Genomic DNA, 14,648 nt, shown 5'->3' with positions numbered 1-14,648 from the left:
TATGCCAGCTCACGTTCCTCTGGCGACTGACGTTCCTCTGGCAGCTATGCCAGCTCACGTTCCTCTGGCCGCTGGCGTTCCTCTGGCGGCGAGGCCGGCTTGCGTTCCTCTGGCGGCGAAGCCAACTCGCGTTCCTCCGCTGCACGGGCCTGGCCCGCCATCCCTCCCCCTGGTTCACCAGTACCCCGGTTCCCCCACCGCCGCGACTCATAGACGGGGAGACCACCTATTCGGTTAATCGTATTCTGGACTCTAGGCGGAGGGGACGCGGATACCAGTACTTGGTGGACTGGGAAGGTTACGGTCCGGAGGAGAGAAGTTGGGTGCCTGCCAGGGACATCCTGGATCACTCCCTTATTGATGATTACAATCAACAGGTAAGGGGTTCTGGGAACGTCGTGGGACGTTCCTAGGGGAGGGGGTACTGTCACGGTTCATGGATCTGCCGTGTTCTCTCGTCTCGTGATCTGTTGGTTTGTCATGTGATTGTGTGTGCTCGCTCGGCTGAGCTGCTAATCAGTCCGGCACAGGTGTTTCCCATTACCTTCAGCCCATATATACTCATCTCTCTCTCTCTCTCCCTCGTCCGATAGTTCATCTGGATGTCACAGTGTTGGGTTGTCTTCGTGTTTGCTGGTCGTCATAGTGGAGCTCTGTCTTGTCGGATTTCGTCGTGTCTTCATTGTTTCACCAGGGATTATCCACCACGGGACCCACGCCACTTCACTGTCTGTCATCTGCCCCTGCCTCACCCAGCCGGGAGAACTACATCACCATCATTGACTGTTTCACTTCTGTTTCATTCAATAAATCCTGTATTCACCTGCATTTGCTTCCTCCATCTTTCATTACCGTCACACTGTCGTATTAAAAACATTTCATGACCTAACACTCATTATCTGGTTCTTGCCTAAAAAGACGGGTATATAATGTGCGTTGTTAACAGATTACACTAGTTTCGTCAACCTCTGCCTAAAAAGTTTTTAAAAGCATCCCCCCTTTGGTTATTTCACAAATCGCACCCTGTGTGTGTGTATGTGTGTGTTAAAATGTTAGAATTGAGCAGAGGGCAAAACAATTTTTTTGGTTTATAAAACAGGCTTAAAAATAAGCATCTTTAGAGTAAATGTATGGTATGGGGGGCCTTGCAAAATTGACCGAAGCAGGAGGGAGGGCCGGCCTCAAAAAGGTTGAGAACCCCTGGTCTATGGTAATGTTGATATGATCCAGGGCAGAAGAAGTGTATCTGTCAGTGTCCGTGTGAGAGCCACAGGTGGCCTGAGAAGCAAACATACTCCAGTCAGTGTGTAGAAACCTGTCCTGAAGTGTGAAGTCTTCCCCCGCTGGCGACACTTTGATGGTTTTCACTGATGGCTTCACGTTTGATGAGGGGTGAGTATTTGGGGTGAGGAACAAAGAAAGGTGGTCTGATTGTCCCAAGTGGGTGAGGGGGGTCACAGTATAAGCTTCAGCCATGTTTGTGTATACATGGTCTAAAGTTTTGTTTCCTCTAGTGTGACAGAAAATGTTTTGGTGAAATTTTGGGAGTACTGTCTTTAAGTTTGAGTGATTAAAATCCCCCACAACAATAAATGCAGCCTCCGGGTGAGCAGTTTGTTGTTTGCTGATGGCCGCATGAATTTCTTTCATAGTAAGCTTGGCATCAGTGTTGGGAGGAATGTAAGCAGCTGTTATTATGGTGGAGGTGAATTCCCGCGGCAGATAAAACGGTCTACACTTAACCATGAGAAACTCTAGGTTAGCTGAGCAATGTCTCCCAATAATAACAGAGTTCGTGCACCAAGCTTTGTTAACATAAATGCACAATCCTCCGCCTCTGGTCTTACCGGAGTCATCCGCCATTCTGTCTGCCCGGAATGTTTGGTGCTCAGCTAGAGCAATAGCACTGTCCGATATATCGCTGTTTAGCCATGTTTCAGTGAAGATCATGACATTGCAGTTCCAAAGTCTCTTGCTGTGGTTGATGCGGAGTCGAATCTCGTCCATTTTATTCACCAGCGACTGTACATTAGCGAGGAAAATGCTGGGTATAGAGAGCCGGTGTGGTGTTAGCTTTAGCTTAGCTCTTAGTCGACCACGTTTCCCCCGTCTTTGTTTACGGACTCGACGCCGCCTACGAGCACTTCCACCCGGCCGGGTAGAGTACGCAGCCTCGGGTGTTCTGGCGATCTCAGGGACGAGTCGAAGATTGCTGATAAAACGGTCGGGAATGTACAAACCAATATCCAAAAGCTCCTGTCGGGTGTACGATGTAAAGGCACTACTGTTCTGCATGAATAGACCCGAGATGAGCAGGTAAAATACTGCAAATTTGCAGAAACTGGAGAGACACTGAGCCTCGCGATGTGTACGCGCCGCCATCTTGGTCTAAGATGTCTTTGTCTCTTGTGTGTTTTTACTTTGACAAGCAACACGTCACATTACTTTACACTTACTTTACTTTAAGTTATTTACTGAGACCAATACAAATGTTGAAACTAGAGGAAAAACAGCTTTAACTAGTGGAACATTGAACTGAAAGGTTTTAGTTTTGAGGTGTGGGATTACAAATTTAAGAAATGTTGATCCTATGTTCTGACATAGCATCACAGAAAAATCTAAAGTGAACTACACTGTATTTAGCTTCTAGAGGTACAGATGATTACATTCTGAGAAGATCAATTCAGGCAGCCCCGGTGTCTGAGACATTAACCTTTTTGTTCTCAAGGTACAGCTATCCCTTTGTCTCTATGATAATGTGAAGGTATGGGCAATACTGTCAGACTGATTGGATTAGCACCTATGCCTTTGAATGACACTGTTATGATAATGAGATCAGGGCTGGGGAACGCTGGTAACGGGCTGATTCCTGTATTGCATTTGCATGCTTTGTTTAGATTGACTCCACCTCTATATATCCCTCCCCCTTGGAAATGTATTTAAACTGTATTGTATCTGACATTGAGTTAGACGAATTTTGATGACTGCAGCAACGAACAGCTAGGATCTCAATAAAGAGAAACTTCTGCTTCAAGATATCCGAAAGTCTCCTGGTCCCTGAGAAAAGTTCACAACAGAGGCAAAATCACATTAGTATTTGTTCTTGTGGTTTATTATATTTGGCGTTCACTCATTTGCATGTGTTTCTCTTTATAGTGTCTCAACAGGAGTCACACAAACACAAACATATGAATGGAAATCATGTTCAAATGTATTTAAAACACAAATATTGTTTTAGAAATATCTATGCAAGATCGTGTAAATCTAACTTTAAATGAAACCGTAATTGAAGTAGTAACTGATTTGCAAATTGTTTCACTGAACACTGACACTTTTCTTTCCTCTCTTTTCTGTTCCACCTTACAATCACCAAAAGATGATAAATGCTGTCTATCCTAGTTGTTGGATCCTGATGAAAGCAGCAGTAAACATCAGGTGAGGATCCACAGAAGAGCTTCACTACTGTGTCTATGAGGAGAAAGAAATGTGTGATAAATGTGTGAATGTGATCCATACAGGTGAAGAGACTCAGACTTTACAATCAAATAATGCAGCATGTGTGTTAGAAACATGTGATACTGAATGATTCATGTTGATTTAGTATTCAAGCAAATGATGCTTTTGTTTTATTGAAAGCTGAAACAGGAGGAAGACGCTCAGATGAGTCTGTCTGGCTCTTCAGTTTAATAATATTTGTATTAAACTCATCCATAATGATTCAAATGTTTAAATGTGATTGTCAAGTGTAGCACTTAAATGTGTCAAAGATATAAAACAAGTCTGCAATGTGAAATGTCCATGTTATCTAAAACATTAGTTATCTCATATTTTATACACATTGTTATTCTATTCTACTTTCTATTCAGTTATGTGTGTGTCTGTTGTTAATGTCCAGGTATCCAGTATATTGTCTTTGTTCTGTGGATGGAGTCTCTCCTTCATCAGTCCAGACCAACTAAACATTTTCACCAGTTAATCTAGATTTCAAATACAATTAATTCATTTGTACAGTGCTTTTCACAATATATATTTCAATGCAGCTTCACAGAAAATGCATGTTTCTTTGTTACAGTTAATATCCATATGCCACAGTATTTGTACAGTTCCTGGATAACACAAATCATACAAGTAGATACTGTATTTAAGCAAAAGTTATGAATACCATTAAAACAATGACTACAAACATCTTACATAATTATCTTTGTCACTTTTTTTTTTGTTAATTTGTAATACGAAGCTTTTAGACAACAAAAACGTTAAAGTATTGATTTAGTTGTACAAACAATTACTGTACTTTCTACTAAAACAATACATTGCAAAAATTATTTCACTATTTTTGTGTTGTTTTCTAGTATAAATATCTACAAATTGAATCAAGATGAATTTACAAGTAGAACAACTTAAAATATTATGTCTTGTTTTTAAAAAAATGTTATCTAATTTTTTTTTTTTTTTGCATAAAACAAGCAAAAATATCTGCCAATGAGGCAAGAAAAATAATCGTTTAGGCTTTGAATTAAGATTATTTGTCTTACCCCTCCACAGCTTAAAGACAGTTACCTCATTTCCATTGTCACTAAAAAAAAAAGATTAAATATGGGGAAAAAATGTTATTGCCATCTTTCTCTCTCCCTATATACATACACACACATACATACTGTACATATATACATACACACACACACATACATACTGTACATGTATACATGCACTGTACATATATACATGCACACACATATAAATATATAAATATATCACAGAAGGAAAACAATGCATTAAAGGATTACTCCACTTCCAGAATACCCCTATCACATCCAAGATATTAATGTCTTTCTTTCTTCAGTCACAAAGAAATTAAGATTTTTGAGGAAAATATTCCAGGTTTTTTTTTTATATTGTGGACTTCTATGGGGATCAACGAATTTGAAGTTAGAAATGCAGTTTCAATGTGTACTCTGTGGTTCACAATAGTTAGGGTATCATTTTCTCCTCCAACTACAAAATCATCCTAAATTGCTGTTTGACCTTTTTTGTAAAGGGCACTTGACCTTCTTTGCACGTTCACTTTGTAAACACTAGGACTGTACTTCTACAACGATGTAGGACCATTTTGAAGTTGGAGGAGAAAATGAGACGGGAGTTTTTCGACATACCCTAACTGTCTTCAACCGTAGTGCACTGAGTACGCATGCGCATCATAGAGCTGGACCTGACCAGCATTTGAGGTTAAAAAGTAGATAAATTGTAAATTACAACAATATATAGAAATCATAGAAGACCCATGGACAAAACAGACTTTTAAATGTCTGGGCAACAGTGGTAAAGGAAATATAATTTGTTGGAATACAGTACAGTTTTGAAATGGGTTGCTTATGATTCAGACTTCACCCCAAACAGGTTGAATAACAGATTTAAATTGTGGGCAAAAAAGGGAATTACTTGTTTTTGCACCATTATTGAGAAAGGTGAAATTTTAAACTTTCAACTACTAAAGTTTTTTCTAAAAAATCAGGACTTCTACAGATACCTCCAGGTTAGAAAGTATAATCAAAAAATAAAAAGAAAACTTGAAGATAATTTGAATCCATTGATAGACCTGCTTAAAAGAGCATACACATCAGGTATTAGATATAATATTGTTTCTCAGATATACAAGAGTTTGGAAAATATGAAAACACACTCTACAATTTATATTAAGGAGAAATGGAGGAAAGAATGTGGAATAAACTTTACTGATGAAGAGTGATCCAATATATGGAAATTTCAATGGAAATCAACTAGTTCACAAAATTGGAAAGAATACTGTTGGAAAAACATTATTAGATATTTTAAAACACCAGTACAAACGGCCAAATACAGTAATATTTCCCCAAAATGTTGGCGAAATTGTGGATGTAATGAATCAAACCATTATCATATATTTTGGGAATGCCTACATATTCAAGAATACTGGAAAGAAATACAAGAGGCTCTTGAATATATCTTTAGAAGAGACATACCTCTAGAAAGCAAATTGCTGTATTTTGGCTGTGTATATCCAGATATAATAACAGCAGATGATAAATACTTGATGGTTGTGCTTTTGGCAGCCAGCAAGAAAGCAATTACATGTAAATGGCTAAACCAAGAGAGACCAACTTTAGATAATTGGATAGATCTGACCACAGAGATTTATACAATGGAAAAGATCGAATTTTTGGTCAATTTAAAGAAGAATGCATTCCTGGGAAAATGGAGGAAATGGATTGAATATGTATCAGAAAGAAGGCATGATTTTGTTGTTAGAAATAAATAAAAGATATGTAGATATAAAGTTTTAATATATGTTTGTTTTTGTATATGTTTATATATGTGTATGTGTATATTTTTTTTTTCTCCTCTTTTTCTTTTTCTTTTATTTTTTTAATTTTTTCCCTTCGTAAAAAGGAAAACTGGTTATACTGTGAAACAGTTTAACGAAGGCCGAGTATAACTTATAGCTTAAACATACTGTGAAATTGTACACATCCACAAATGTGACCCTGGACCACAAAGCCAGTCATAAGGTTAAATTTTACAAAACTGAGATGTATACATCATATGAAAGCTCAATAAATAAGCTTTCTATTGATGTTTGGTTTGTTAGGATAGGACAATATTTGGCCGAGATACATCTTTTTGAAAATCTGGAATCTGAGGGTGCAAAAAAATCGAAATACTGAGAAAATCACCTTTAAAGTTGTCCAAATTAAATTCTTAACATGCATATTACTAATCAAAAATTACATTTTTATATATTTATAGTAGGAATTTTACAAACAGTCTTCATGGAACATGATCTTTACTTAATTTCCTAATGATTTTTGGCATAAAAGAAAAATCAATTTTGACCCATACAATGTATTTTTGGCTATTGCTACAAATATACCCCAGCGACTTAAGACTGGTTTTGTGCTCCAGGGTCACATATTGTAATGATAATCTTTAGTTACACAGAGCATCGTATGTAACTTGAAATATGCTATGTGATTGTTTATGATTGTACTCGATATTCACAATAAATAAAAATAAAATAGAAAAAAAAGGTAAATAAATTGTATTTTTTTTTTTAATAAATTATTATTTTGCTAGAAAACAATTATTCCTTGGCTGGGATTGTTTAGAGTAGTTATTCAGAATATGTACAGTTAAAGGAATCAAGTGGATTTCTCAGAAATGTCTACAGATTACTTAAAAAATAGTTTATAGTCTCTTCAAGGAGGATGAAGCCCAAATAAGATCATTAGTCTCAGATGTTGCTGATCAAACAGACAAAATGATTCAGTCATTTAACATCTCAAAGATGGGCTACAACATCAGCTGCATTCAGATACTCTTAGATTATATCAGGGTAAGACTATCAGAACATGAGGAAGGACAAGTGAGATATGTGTTAATGAATGAATTCTTCATGGATTTGGTTCTTTCCGTCTGTAAGAGAGCAAACAAGATGATCACTGACCAACACAGACTGTTCAGAGAAGCCAATGATCCTGTGATATATGTTGAGAAGAAGAGAGAAGAGTACTATAGTATTTTCCAGAAATACTGTCATGGAGTAAGATCAGCTGTTATTTTTGGTCAGATCATCTGTCAGAAACTGAAAGAGCCCATTGAGCAGAGCGTCTACAAGAAGACTGCCAGACAGTTAGCAAATGAAATGAGAACAGACTATCAGTCACTGAATGGAAACAGATCAAATCTGGAGAAACACATCCTGAAGACACTGGCAGAACAGGAGGATTTCAACAAATACATGAACTACATTCATAAACCCAGAGATCACTTCAAGAGTGTGATCAGAGATGAAGTCAGTCGGTACATCACTGATCGGTTCAGTGTCAGTGTTTTACCCAAGATGAAGGAGAACGTTGAACTGTTGAAGGATAAGATCATGAGAGCAGCTCATCTATCTACTGAACATGTTCAAGTCAACAGAGGAGATGCTGGTTTGTGGTTGAAGAGTTTCACACAGCAGCTCTCAGATGAGCTGATCTTCTCTCAAAAAGACCTCAGTGAAGTCAAACATGATGATGTTGATGATTTCAACCTCCTAGAAGATGCGATGAGACAAGAACTTCCTGTTATAATGTCAGACATCAGCAGAAGATTCTACTCAGAGACATTTTTAGTAAAGCTGGACTATAAATTCAGACCAGATGAGCTTCTGATTGATCTCTTCTGTGAGTGCTGTTGGGTTCAGTGTCCGTTCTGTGGAGTCGTCTGCACAAACACCATAGAAAATCATGATGGAGATCACAGTGCTCCTTTCCACAGATTTAGAGGAATTAATGGCACATATTACAGTTCAACTCAGAATCTCTGTGCTGATATTTGCACTCATTTAGTGGCAGGTGATCAGTGTTTTAATACAGCAGATGGAAGATTTAAATATAGAGAATACAGAAGAGCAGGAGGAGTTTATGCGAAGTGGAGCATCATCCCTGATCTCTCTGAACTGCCCTACTGGAAGTGGTTTGCTTGCAGATTCCAGAAAGATCTGGAGAAATACTACAATAAAACATTTCAGGGTTCTGGAAAAATACCAGATGAATGGAGAAGATACTCAAAACGGGATGCTGTTGAGAGTTTGAATAAATACATCTTATGGAGAAGATGAAGAATGAGACTCTTGTGTCTCCTCTCAGATTCAGACTCATCTACACTCAAGAAGATCAGATCTCATCAAATACAGACCAGGATTTAAGACCAGATTCAGTCCCACATATGATCAAAGATACATATTCTGAAGATATGCGTGATTGATGAAGATATGAATGTTTGCTGTATATTACACTTTAAACAGCTTAATCTCTATGATATACCAAAAAATTAAAGTGTCTCAGACCTGTCAATCCGATTCATATCTAAATCCAGTGCAAAAATCTGGTAAAATCAAACTTGTCCAGTGTCCTTTTACAGCACTTTCTTATTGTGTGAAATTTCAACCATAGAAATTAAAAAATCAAAAACACTATTACTGTGAAGATTGTATTCAGTCTATTCATTAGTCTTGACATGATTGTATTTGCAGTGGTTTGTGAGCAAAAGGACTCCAGTCAGTTCAAGACTCTATATCCATTATTGAGAAATAGTCAATCTCTGTCTGACATGTTTTTGTGTTTTATCTTGTAGTTATTTCCTCTGTGTGACACTGTCTTACATGTTGTTTCAGAAGCGTTAGAGTCTAATCCTACTGTGGAAAAAGTTAATTTCCATTCATTAATTTTCCTTTAACTAAGCATATAGTCCTGTCTATAATTTATACAGTGTCTTTCAGGTTTATCAAATCAATTGCCAAACTGTTTCTTCTTATTGTAATCTGTAATGAAGTGATTGATGTTTCCAGTCAGTTGCTCAGTTTGACCACTAGATGTCAGTAAAGCACTGATTTCACATGAGCAGGTGAGGGATTTCTATTACATGCATTTATTCATTTACTTTGGATTGATCTGGAAGTTAAATTGATCTGAATCTGTGTTTGTCAGATGTTCAGTGCTGTCTGTTCTTCTGCTCTCAGGATCTGCTCATGGATCACTATGTCTCTGGAGATCTGCTGATGTTGTTGAGTAAGTTTGGTGATGGTATCTGGAGGACATGAGATGCTGATGGCCATCATTCAGTCCACAGACTCGCTTCTGTGTTCAGGTATCTGTACTAACACTGATCAGTTCACCCAAACATCACCTCTCTTTGCTTTATTCAAAGATGATCTGGACAAGTACATGAAAACTCTGTTCTGTTCATCCTAAAGCAGTGATAACTGCATCTCTATATTCATCCTATGTGTCCTTTTAGGTGTACATTTATTACTTTTGTTTATATAGTGTATTTTATTATTCTGTGTAAGTGTTATGCAACACATTTGTATCTGTGTATACTTTCCCTTTTTTGTGTTGTTTTGTTTTATAACTGTACTACCTTAATGGTTTGATGTTTTGTACTGCTTAATTTGAAAAAAAAAGAAGAAAATCTGAAAAAATAATTGTGATACGCAATCCGAAGTTCCAATCTTAATCAAAGGTTAGCATACATATATAAAATATGTGTGTCCCTAAAGTAACCTTTGACCACGTTACTATGTACTTTCTCGCTTTTCCAAATAGACTGCAGTTGAGACCATTTCAGGAAATTATATTATATATTATTTATTTTTTTCACTTGTACAAACTGAAGCATCAACTCTCACTCATACCTTTTTCAAAAAAGACTTTAGCACCTGATCTTTATGAGGATTTATCAGTAAAAATACAGAAACAATCACCAAATGTACAGTAGAAAGATCAAAACTCTCAGAAATTATTTTAAAAATGTCAGAAATTATCCTGTAAATCAGAGAAATCTGCTGCAGATTTGTCAGTGAATTCACTTCTTGTGGAAATACTGCACTGATTTTAAACAGAATAAGATTTACTGCTGTATGATTAGCTCTGGTTATATTTCTAACAGTAATTCATAAATGAAAACACTTCAAAACCAACAGCTTTTATGAATTCAGTGTGTTTATACCCATATGCGATAGTAAATGTAAGCAGCTTCAAATAGCATTGTTTTAACAAATGTGAAGTTTATTGTACTAAATCTTGTGTGTTACAGTTTAAAATGATTTCTAATGCATACAGGTGAAACAAATGAAATAATGCAGCATTAATATAAACATACAAGTATACATGGGCGATATCGAATAACATTTCAGCCACAGTACAGAGTCAGCTCTTTTGAGGGTTTCTAATGATATTTTACTTGGTTTGAATAAATACAGAATTTATTACAAAGCACTGAATTTTCCCTCAATAAACTCCCAATTTGCTGCTTACTGATAGTAAGGTAGTTGTTTGTAGTTTGTAGTAGTTATGTTTGAGTATAGATTGGGGTTAAGGGATGTAGAATATGGCCATGCAGAATAAGGCATCAATATGTGCTTTATAAGTACTAATAAACAGCAAATATTCTAGTAATATGCTACTAATAAACAACTAGTCAATAATGAATAGTGTACTTCCCTGATCTAAAGTGTTCCTTCATTTTCTGTAAAATGATGTTCATGGTACTTTACTATAATCTATGAACAGCAACTGAGTGTTTCTGATTACACTGAGCTCAACAGACTTCATGAACAAAGGTAGTACTGTATGTTTGCACTGTATATGTTGCTCTGTAAATGTTAAAAAGTTGCCTATAGTAATCGATAATGATGACAGAACACACATTTCCGAAGCAGGAAGCTTTCAATACAAATGAGGTTTGTTGCTATACCTTTTCTAGAAGAGATGATGTGTGATTTACAGCAGCTAGTTGAAGTCTGATTTATGTTTCAGATTCATATTTATGAAATGATCAGTAATATTACATTTGTGAGTGTCGTCTCTGTGCTGCTGCTGGTCACTTTGTAAAGTCCAGAGTCTGTGTTTCTGTGAGTCTGTGCTCATGTTATCAGACTATTGTCAGTGTGTTGAGGTTTTGTGTCTTGATTTTTGCTCATGGTTTTGCGTCTATTTTTAAGTCTTTGGTCTTTTGATCCTTGTGTCGTTTGAGATCATTTGCGTTCTGTTTTCCCTCTGATGTGCAGAAGAAATTGAATTAAGTTTTTTCTTGTTATCTTGGATGATTTGCCCAGTCCATCTCCATCACCTTCTTATGATGATGGTATCCATTTTTTCTTATTTGCACCACATGAGTAGTTGTTGGTTAGAGATAGTTTTGGACCAGAAGATCTACAGGATTCTGGAGGTTCATCGTGTGGAAAGTTGATAGTTAGGTAAGGTGTTCTGTCAGTGTCTAACATTCAGAGATGTAAAGTACAGTGGAAAGGACAGATCTCTGATTCAGTGTCATTTTAGTGTTGGACCTCCACATATTGTTCAGTGTTATAAAGCTGTTGCTAATACTTCTCTCGATGTCATTGTCTGCTCCTCCATCGTGTCTAATGCTGGTGCCCAGGTCTACAAACTCCTCATTTTTACAGAGGTATACTGTTGTACTTTAATTGGTGAGGGGTTTGGGGAATTAAGTTAAATCATCTCTGTTTTCTGCTTGTTGATCTTGGAGTCTAGTTGTTGTTCATAGGCACTGAGTCCAGGTGTTTTCTCTGGTGAGGATGTAAGGGCAACAGCTAATCATCAGTCAAGATCTTCTCTGGATAATGCCCTACTTAAACAGACAGACACTTCATGCAGTCAACTGTCACAGCTTTCCTCACAAGGGACTCAGATGCTGACAAAATATCCTTATAATATTCATACACTAGACAGTTGAGTACCTAGTGCATAGTATGCAGGCATAGTGTGTAGCATGTCATTTGGGATTTCATTTGGATTCAAATTAAATCCAAACAATGGCCATTTGTGACCCTGGCCCACAAAACCAGTCTTAAGTCGCTGGGGTATATTTGTAGCAATAGCCAAAAATACATTGTATGGGTCAAAATTATAGATTTTTCTTTTATGCCAAAAATCGTAAAGTAAAGATCATGTTCCATGAAGATTTTTTGTAAAATTTCTTTTATAAATATATCAAAATGTAATTTTTGATTAGTAATATGCATTGTTAAGAACTTAATTTGGACAACTTTAAAGGTGATTTTCTCAGCATTTTGATTTTTTGCACCCTCAGATTCCAGACTTTCAAATAGATGTATCTCGGCCAAATATTGTCCTATCCTAACAAACCATATATCAATAGAAAGCTTATTTATTGAGCTTCCATATGATGTATACATCTCAGTTTTGTAAAATTTAACCTTATGACTGGTTTTGTGGTCCAGGGTCACATTTAGCTTTATTAATGAATCAAAATGAACGCATCAAATGGTCAACAAATGAACTACTGCAAGTTAGTTTGAATACTTCCATGATTACTGTAATTTGGAGGAATTATGAAAGGATTTATTTCTTATATAGTTGCTGTTTTCACTCATTCATTGTGCTGATGTCTTCAGATCAGCTGTAAACTGACACTTAAAACTCATTTCATGGCTGTCAGCTGAGACAAACTACTTCATAAATCTCTCAACAGCACTTCATTATAGTCTGATAAACCATGCTATTTGCTGCTAACAAATTTATTTCTGAATTTGTGCATTCATATTGTTTATTCCTTTCTTTTCCCCCCTTTTAAATACAGGAAACTACTTTATTGTCTTTAATGTGGGTCGATTCTCTATTATACGGAATGGTTGGCAACCCTCAGCCGGACAAAGTAATGATGGACTCAAAAACCAGTTGGACATGGAGCCTACATACATAAAGAAGCAGCAACTGTAGAACAAGTATTAATACTACACCCTAATATGAATAGAAAGGATTGAAATTAAGAAATAAATATAAATCTCAGCATGTGTGACATTTGCGATAAACATCACAGATAACAGATCAGAACAAGGGAAATAATAAAGCAGTGTTTAATTTATTATGTAGAATATCAGGCTCCAGTTCAGCAGGTGGCAGTAACTGTTCAGCTCGTTCAAACCCTCCAGAAAAACCCACGAAGAAGACGAAAACGAAAGTAACTGCGGAAAACACGCAGATAGCAAAACAAAGCGTTACTCCTTGGATATGATCCATTCTATGTCCTAGAAAACATTTTTATAGATACAACTTTAGCACAGACCCTACTAATTTTAACCCTCGCGGACATTGTTTTTGTATTTAATCCAATCTCTCGAGAGATATGAGAATTATTGCTGACAAACTACAGGCCTAAAGGACAGAAAATGATCATTTCAAATACTTATAAATTATCTTCTTAGTGGACAAGACAGCAAGTAAGTTTTCCAAAAGGTGTTATTGAAAACGAATGTGTTTCTGAAGGTTTTTCCGTATTTTCGCTTGTGTTTTCTGATGTTGTTTTTGTGATGCGAAATCGAAAGTATTTTTAAACCCGCCATTTGACCGTTTGGTTATTCTACCTGGCAATGCATTTGTTTGTAACTCACACTATTTATAGTGTTTCTGTTGCTGTTGCTCCTAACTCAACATATGTATTTATCTCATTAACGATCATCTCCAGGTCAAACTGAACAGCAGATAGTTTTCTCAACCCAGTGCTGATCTCTGGCAGTTTATCTGCAGTATGTCAGAGGAGCGAGGAAAGGACTCTCCGTCTGAGATGAGTCTCTCACACAAACAGAGGTAAGACTGGGTCTGTTTTCAGATAGTCATTTCAAACACTGCTAGAGTTTCAGATGTTTGCTGTTAAAACAAAAACTTAACAATTAACTATTTTAGTCAAAAAAGAAACTGTTCTCTTCAGTTACATCAGAAATACTTTATAGAAATTGTTAAACAAATGTGAGTCTGTAAACAAGAATGACTGCTATCTTTAAAACTCTGCAAGTGTTTCTGTGAAGGACTAGAGATAATGAGTGCCAATATAAAACACAGATGAACCTCCTGTAGTAAAGTTTATTTTCTCTCTGTGTCATTAGTGTAAGATCAGGCTCACATGTGTCCAGCTCTGTGTCAGTGAAGAGTGACCACTCAAGGGATAAAGGACCAAACTTCAGTGAAGAAACGGCACCACAAGCCAAACGGTATGAGATGTATCTGAAAGGTATGGAAGTCTGTTTCTGCCACTGAATAAAAAAAGGTAATTTAGGATTTATCTCACAATTTTGACCTTTTTTTCTTGCA

The 14,648-nt window shown here is 36.7% G+C and overlaps 1 protein-coding gene across 1 annotated transcript in view; it reads left to right on the top strand.

The window, feature by feature from the left end:
• Window positions 1–783, top strand: part of LOC141337911 (uncharacterized) — a 536,025-nt gene extending 535,242 nt beyond the window's left edge. Inside the window, exon 39 of the mRNA XM_073843487.1 lies at window positions 594–783. Within this exon, the coding sequence (XP_073699588.1) occupies window positions 594–783 (190 nt within the window). The remainder of the gene's footprint in view (window positions 1–593) is intronic.
• The last annotated feature ends 13,865 nt before the right edge of the window (window positions 784–14,648 follow it).

The sequence above is a fragment of the Garra rufa genome, chromosome 7 (assembly GCF_049309525.1).
Source record: "Garra rufa chromosome 7, GarRuf1.0, whole genome shotgun sequence".
NCBI lineage: Eukaryota > Metazoa > Chordata > Actinopteri > Cypriniformes > Cyprinidae > Garra > Garra rufa.
The sequence above is the reverse complement of the archived record's forward strand: the minus strand, read 5'-3'. Positions and strand labels throughout refer to the sequence as shown.